This window comes from Labrus mixtus, chromosome 3 (genome assembly GCF_963584025.1).
Source record: "Labrus mixtus chromosome 3, fLabMix1.1, whole genome shotgun sequence".
Classification (NCBI taxonomy): domain Eukaryota; kingdom Metazoa; phylum Chordata; class Actinopteri; order Labriformes; family Labridae; genus Labrus; species Labrus mixtus.
Window position 1 is genome coordinate 23270915 of NC_083614.1, and position 8383 is coordinate 23279297.

The 8383-nt window shown below is 38.9% G+C and overlaps 1 protein-coding gene across 1 annotated transcript; it reads right to left on the bottom strand.

Moving 5' to 3' along the window:
• Positions 1 to 206: 206 nt before the first annotated feature.
• LOC132966713 (potassium voltage-gated channel subfamily V member 2-like) lies at positions 207 to 5926 on the bottom strand. The gene is made up of 3 exons (XM_061033868.1): positions 4358 to 5926; positions 683 to 2009; positions 207 to 623 (listed from the first exon to the last, which is right to left on the bottom strand). Exons 1-2 carry the CDS (start codon positions 5618 to 5620, stop codon positions 1698 to 1700), a joined length of 1575 nt encoding a protein of 524 aa, XP_060889851.1. The 5' UTR covers positions 5621 to 5926; the 3' UTR covers positions 207 to 623; positions 683 to 1697.
• Positions 5927 to 8383: the final 2457 nt, after the last annotated feature.

The window sequence follows — 8383 nt, forward strand, 5'->3', positions numbered from 1 at the left end:
ATAAGTGAGCAGAGGTTGTCTTTTTTTAACCAGTGGAGTGTCCACTTGCTGTTGAAATGAAAGGATGCAGGGTCACTTCAGTATTTGTTTTGCAAAGATTTTTTCTGCATCACATATACAAAAAAAAAAACTAGAACTGGACGGATGAAAATAAATGTTTGAAGCTGTGAAAGAAAATTAAGACAGATGATCAGAGTTATAAAATAGTGTTGTTGTTTTTTGTTTTTATTTACACCTGAGGTGCATTACAGATCCCAAATAGTGATCTAAACGGTGACAAAATAAAACAGTGGACCAGCCTTAAATCAGATTGATTTGTGATGTCACAGGTTAGACACCATGTTTCTTTGAATGACATGAACTTCCCCGTAGAGGAGTCTTGATTGGAATGTATAGCTTTGCTCACACATAAGAAACTCATTGGTTCATTAAAGCTGATATAATTTAGACATATATATACAAAATAGATCAAGGGACTGTGGGACAAAACACAGAAGAGTTATCACATTATACTGAAGGTTGGAAAGACTGAAAGACCACCACCCTACATGCACAGTAGAAATAAGGACAGGACCCTGCCATTAGCTAAATCGCTTTGCACAAAGGCTGAATACATGGAGAAGCTGGATAAACACCTGTAAAGCTCATTTTGCAGCTCAAGATTTTCACTGCTGAACATAACATTTCCCCTTCTCTGAGCATGTGGGCAGACAGGCAGTGTTGTCAGATCACAGGAAATTATTCTATAGGTTTCTTATAGTTCACACAGGAAACCCCAAGCAACGGATTTCTACCACATCATGACAAAGTAGCCATCAAATGTCAGCATAAAATTTTGGGCACCTGAAAGCCTGGCAGTTATGCCGCATGCCCCGTGCGGTCCTCATCACAGCGGCTGTGGGCGTGAATACAACCTCTGCCCTTTGTTGCATGTCCTCCCCCTGCTCTCTCCTCCCAACATGTCTCTGGGGAAAAACCCTTTTTGTAACTGAAACATTAAAAAAGTGGAGGAGCTCTTCATTGTCCAGGTCATCTTCTCAAAAACAGAATGGTTTCTCGCTGTCAGTGTTGACTTCTATTTTGACAAAAACATGTTTTTTATCTGTTGGAATCAGCGTTGATAACTCTGCAGTGTCATAATGAAGAGCTTGAGATGATCACATTTAATTTAATTTAAAAGACTTCAGCCAACAGTACTTTTTAATCACTCATTTGATAGAATGGGTTCATGTTAAATATGTGACAGTATTGGTGGAAACACAAGTGTATGTTTATAAAAAACATTCACACAGTTTCTATGTTTATTCATTCACAGGCACTCGTTTACAATTCAGTAATTTTCCGGTCCAAGCCCACTTTAAAGACACACAGCTCACCTGATTGTATATTTCAAATGTGGAGACTTCATGACACTCACCAATCGTTTACAGCACAATAACAAGTTCTTTGAATATAAAATACAAACACGTGGCTTATAATCATCAGGGCTGAGAAACTTTCCCTCTGTTGATCTGGTTTATAAGAAAGTTGTGGCTGATGAATCAAAGGAATGATAGTGACAACTTCTGTGCAAAACAGTCCACTTTCTCTTTGAACCTGCTTTTAAAGTCAGTTGATTTTCTCACTTCTTTACACATTGTCATGCATGAAGACTCAGTTTCGTTTACCAAATAACATATTCAAACTTAAGACACACATCAGTTATCATCATTAGATTCACTGTGTGGGAACTCGCACTGGCTGTCAGCCGTACTTTCTTCCTCTGCGGGACGAAAACACATGTCCAATTTGCGTCGGAGGCGCTTCTTCAGGTAAAAGCGCCGCTGCACTAATATGGTGTTGTACTCCTGGGCTTTTAGCTTGGAATAGTAATCAGAGAACTTGTTGAAGAGGAAAGAGATCGGCATGCCGTTGAGGATGATACCGAATGAGATGCAGCCGAAGGCCACAAAGCGGCCCAGGATAGTTACAGGAACCACATCCCCATAGCCCACAGTGGAGATGCTGACCTAAGAGGAAAAAGGGGGGAAATAATTCATTGTTGTTATTTATAGAATAAAGAATAATTAGCGAAACAAAAATATAAAACATTTCCAAGTCAACACTTTGGGGGACATCTCCTCCCCAACTCTCACTCCATGGTCACGCACAGGAGGTGTCATGAAGCTACAAGTTTCATATAGGATCATCTGTTCCTGTTGGCTCACTCAGAGCCGTTGAGACTGAATTTCATCACGCAGGATGTCCTGTATGAGTCATCAAAATGCATTTTTCACAAAAAAAAAAAACCTGCAGAATTAACTAGCAGTGAGCTACTTGAAATGGCTTACAACAATCAGGCAAACTGGTTTGGGCTATTGTAAGTCATTGTGTTATGCAGCGTTTGTTCTCCTCTAGAGAGAAGGTGAATGCAGGACAGAAGCTTAGTCTTGGTTTAGATGAGATTACATTCCGTGCTCCTTGTGTAATCTCTCTGTGGTGACAAACTGTGCCATTATTGAGTGAAGGAAACCTATAAAAGAATCATTGTCAAATTTTAGTGTTCAGGTGCTGATGTTCTGTTTGCATTCACATTTTAAAAAGTACATCTAATATGTGCAGCGTGTTTTCATAAGTATAATTTAGTATCAGAAAAGGACTTTTCCAGCTTGACATGTGCACTGACCAGAACGGATGATTCAATAAGCCTAGATGCAAAAACAAAATGTTGAATTAGAAAATTCAGTGTTTTTAATTTACTTTTTCAGATTTTTCTTGAAAGAGGGACCCGTGTCAACTTTAAAAGTTGGTAATTTAAATTAGAAGTATTTATGAAACCCAGGTATTGAAAATGCTAGGCACGAAGTGACTTTGAATTTCACTTTAAATCAACAGATTTGTAACATCATAATGACATTTGGTGCCACAAACACTTAAAGAGGGAGGTTAATGTCTTTATTATGTCCTCCATGCATCCAGCCACCGAAAACAGAATTGGTTTCAACTGCAGCAACAACTGTTTCACAGCCGCTACAGTGTGGTCTCATATGCCCACGCACAAGTTGGTTTCAATTCATGACGCCAAATTAATACATAAGGATCTTAATTGTTAAGTCGCAGCTTGAAGGTAGAACATTTGATGAAATGGGTCTGATACCCACACTGGATCACAACTCAGAAACACTTGTATTTGTATTTGTGGGGAACACATTGCCACTTCATCCTCATCAAGGATGTTTTGTCATGGTTGTAGGCAGTATTTTACTTGTTTTAATAACATTTTTTTAAGACTTTGGTCTACACATAAAAAACATAAATATATATCTATGTTATGTTGAAATCTAATCCTGAAGCGCACTGGAACAAGAAAGAAAAACAGCGTTTCTTCTAAGTGTCAGAGAGTTTTTTTGCCTGATGATTTATAAGAGAATGTGGATCTGCCCTTTAACTTCCTGAAGTAAAAAAAAATGTTTTTTCCTGTGAAGGGCCTTCAAGTTCTTCCCATAACTGACTAACTTCTGCAGATAAAGACAGGCTGCTCCAATGTCAGGCTAAAAAAAAAAACCATTATGTTCTTATTCGTTTCCTTCCCATGTTGGAGGGGCAGGGGCGTCAAGAGGCAATTTTTACAATAATTAAAAGGCTTCATGCAGATATTAAATACCTTTTTGTTCAATTGTGTGTTAGTGCTGTTGTAGTTAGAAGAATAAACAAAACAGCCTGGACAGAGGGGTTATTTTCTCAAACTCAGAATTTCCTGGATTTAAATAGTGAATGAATAAGAAAAAAAAACACAAAGACCCTCTAACAGAAACTTCACATATTTGATAGTTATAAGGTCAAAACTGTAACCAAATTCCCTCACTTTGCAAGGATAGATCAAACACATTTATTTTGATTTTTATCTTATGAATATGTGAATGATCACAGGGAGTACTCACGTTTTAGTTATGTTTCATGTGTAATTATTTGAAGCCACATCTACCATAAAGAATTTGGACAATATCAGATAAATTCTCACAATATGTTACGTATTACAGCTCTTCATATACAATGACTCAAGGATGACATACGCAGCAGGAAACCATTAGAGAGGGTAAGTAGAGGTCATCACCCAGGGGCACTTATCTCCCAAACAGAGATTTGGATCATATCTATACATCTTTTCATCAGGACAGGTTGTGCAAATAGAACGTTTTCTTTTTCTTTTTCTATAAAAAAGGATGGGATTATCTGTGCCTGTTGGTACGTATTGCTTACTGTAATAATTATTTGCTTTCTAAAGTACATCAGGTGTTTTTTGAGAAAGAGGACAGGCAAAGGGAAGATTTTTAAGTTTAGTGTCTGGAGCATAACTTCTAGCTAAACTGATACTCACTGCAGCCCACCACCAGGCATGTGGGATACTGCTGATAGGAGTTCCCTCAGTCTCTCTCTCGGCTGAATGAAGGAGAGCAGAGAAAGTGAAGATTCCCATGGCAATAAAAAGGAGAATACAAGAGGCCTGCTGGTAACACTGCCGCAGGGTGAAGCCAAACGCTCTCATGCCCGTGGAATGTCGAGCAAGCTTTAAAATCCTAAAGATCCTCATTAGCTTGATGACTTTGAGGACCTGGCTGAGTTTGCTGACCCGAGCCATGGTCTTGAGGTCCTCCTGTGCGCTCATGTTCTCCTGGTCAGAAAAGACTTCGAAGACTATCTGGAAGAAATACGGCATGACAGCCACCATGTCCACAAAGTTGAGTCCGCTCTTCAAAAAGATCACAATGTTCGGATTGGTGACAAGGCGAATGACATATTCAAAGGTGAAGAATATAATGGTGAGGATCTCCACCCATTCCATGTACGTTTTGCCGTTTATTTTATACATGTGAAGTTCCTCCACGGTGTTGAGGGTCATTGCAAAGATGGAGAACAGCACAAGAAGGTTGGAGACTACAGTGAAAGCCTTAGCTACAATTGAAGAGTATGGATTCTCCACAAGGTTCCACAGCGACTTTCGCACATTCCCAAAGACCATTTCTTTGAAACACTCGTCATCGTACTTGACCTCGATCTCAGCCATCAGCTCCCGGTCCACTTTAAGGTTGTCCTTCACATCGTCCACCTTCTCCTGGAACACCATCCAGCAGCAAAGCTGGGTGTCCTTCAGGCTCAGGCCCCAGTATGCGATCTCCTCCTCAAAGTTGATGGGGCACATTTCACGTATCACCCACAAAACTCCGCTTGTGTAGAAATGGCAAACATGGTGGAAAAATGCAGGGTCCCGATCGAAGAAGAATTCATTTTTGCGTACAGAGTAGTCGTCACAAAGCGTTAGGAGTTTTGCTCGGTCATTGCACAGGGCCAATGAGCCTATCCTAGTCTGAGGATACTTAGCAGCATGCTGTTTGGGGATATGAAACACCTTCCCCCCAACATTAACAATGATGACCTGTTGCCTTTCCTGTCTTTCCTCTCCTTTGGGGCTCGCTGGTTTGGTGCCCGGACTGTCAAGATTCTCCAGAGATGTCCAAGCTTTGACTGCTTTCTCCTGAGAAAACGGGAATGTTTTGATGTCCTCTACACCCTTGGGCAGACAGTTGATAGTCGAGCGACGGTTTTTCAAACAACTCTGCAGTTTAACATTCAGTGATGCCATTGCAACTGTGGTCCAAGGCAGGAAATCAGTAGACAGTTAAAAAGGGGGGGGGGAAGCAAAACAGGAAACACTCTTGGAAAATGAGTCCAGAAACTCCCAGTATCTTGCTGAATCATCAGAAAGATTGCGCCTGGTCCTGCAGGAACTGATATCCCAGTAAATACCAGCTCTTGTTTCTGTTTTCTTCCGGCTCACCTGAGAATATAGTCCAGAGAGTCTGATAAAGAGGAAGCGATTCCCCTTCTCTGACTGTGAAGACAATACACAGGCATTTGATTCGTTCGACTAGCCAGACTAGATCAAGGGCAAGCAGTGAGAATGTCATCCATTTAATCTCATTTGGGCCTTTCCAAGTTTCCTTAAGTAGTTGTAAATATAGGGGGAGGCGGGATTAGGAAACAAAGTTGATTTAAGGATTTTCATGTGTGGAGACAAAGCTCTAACTTGGGCCTTTCCGTTGTAGTGGCTGAGTTTTGTTCCATTTTTCTTTCATATAACAATTTTACAATTGTCTCTTCTTTCACTTCCTCACACTATTTTCCAATAATTGAATAGTATTTTGTCTGGTTTCATTCAAAAGGGAAGGATAAACTGCTGATTTATAGAGTACTCTTGCCACAAACAAATATTTGACTCTAGCTTCATGATTTTTCACTGTCTGTGTTTATTTTGTATTTAAAGCTCCAGTGAGGAACTCTGGTATTGTGTTGATTTTGGCAACCCCTCTGCACAAAACCTTAGCTCCATACCGATCTGCAGATTCCTTCCTATAGCCTACATCCTTAAGTAGTGTTTGATAATATCATAATGCTATCATTTAACAGTGACATAAATCACTGAATGAGAATCTAAACCATGGAAAGAAAAAAGGCCGTTTTCTACAGCATGCTGTAAATCACTTCATCTGACACCCAAGGTCAGAAGCTGAAGGCATTTAACTGAACTAAAATGATAAATTCTTTCTCTGTTGATGTTGTTTGCTTTTTTTTTTACGCCATAAGGAGGCATTTATATTAATTTACACTTATGTCAAACCCACTTAAATAATTTACAATAGCTTTAGGTTTACAAAGTGGAATTGATTTCATAAATTAAATACTACATATCATAATTACATCCACATCAACGTGGCCAGTATAGCTTTACAGGGGCAGTGCAGATAGCCTACATGCTTGTTAGCTTTTTCTTTACATTCATTAAACTAGTTTTTTGGGTGGAAGTCCTTTTTCCCAGCCAGTGACCAGAATGTTGTAGGACAAAGTTACAAAGGCTTATTATACAAACTCTTTTGGCTAAAAATGAGTCATAAACATAAGCATGCTAACAGTCACAATGCTAACATGCTGCTGATTAGCTAATGTTTACCATAGTTAAGCCTAGCTGGCTAACTTTAAATGATAAGAATTGAACTCAATTGAATCCTGGGACCAATTGGGATTAAGTGTTGAGGATTATTCTGTGCATGTGTGAATAATTAATTATTATTGGATGACAGAGGGACATGTAGTTAAATTAGGAATAACATGAGACCTGTGTGCTATTGTTCGGTAGCATACTGTGGCTTTATAGAAACGCTATGTTAGATTAAAAAACTAAATTTCTTAAGTCTGGGGCAGCACTTGGCCATGTTTACGTCTAAACACTTTTTGTTGCACTCACATTGTTACAGACAGTCCCGACCGTTGTTTCTCCGACAGATGTAACCTGAAGGTAATTCCTCTCACCTTAATCGACTGTCTGTGATCTTCCCCTGCTAACCACCTTGACGCACCTCACACCTCATCATTAGATTATCGTTAACAGGGACAAAGGAACTGGAAAGATGTGATGTAGAAACCCATAGAGGTGTTCAACACCTAAAGATGACCTATCCGGACAGCAGCGTCAAATGTCTGCCAGAGGATAATAAAGTGTGTTGTCTCACTATAAGTTCCTGAGTTAAAATCTCTGATAAGAAGAAACAATTTACAACACTTTTATACAAATAACAATATCCTATATCTCCCTTTTTCCGTCTGTACATTACGTGTACATGATGGCCTGTTTGAAATTAAGCTAGAATTGGTAACTAACATGAAATTCTGCGGCAAATCGAAAGGGTGACACTTGATACTTTTAACAAAACATGGCAACAAATTTAAATGGACTGCAATGACAACAAGCACAGATAGCCAACCGTCCTTCAGGAAGAACTGTATTATAATTAAATTAGTGATCCCTAGATTTTATTTTTAGGTCATCATTTTATTGGTCCAATACACATGTAATCAAATATTAGTTCTCATTATTTGTACTCTTAGCTTCAGACATGGAGGCAAATTTGATGCTATTTTTAAATCTTTTATTTTGTAATTTAAGCACTTATATAGCAAATTGATATTCAATATTCAATAAATGCTTTGAAACGCACTTACATATATTAATATTTTGTTGAATATAGAGTACAATATTTTTTATTCTTTTTTAATGAGGCTGTTTGTCAGAAATGATAACTAGACTTCATGCTTTAATCAGCATAGTGTCTGACAAACATTTCATGTTTTTTTATATTAGCGTAGCTGTTTAATATTGTTTGTGAGGGAGGGGTCTTAAAGAAAGGGACCCTTGTTTTTGTGTCATACCTAACATTTCTAAAATCATAAGCACTGTAAGAGCTTTTTACTTTTACAGTTATAAAGACTCATTCAAAATACACCGGGGAATCGGCTGAAGTCACTGGGTCAGGTCTAACAGTAACCTAATGAGCTAAGAAGAAGCGTCAGC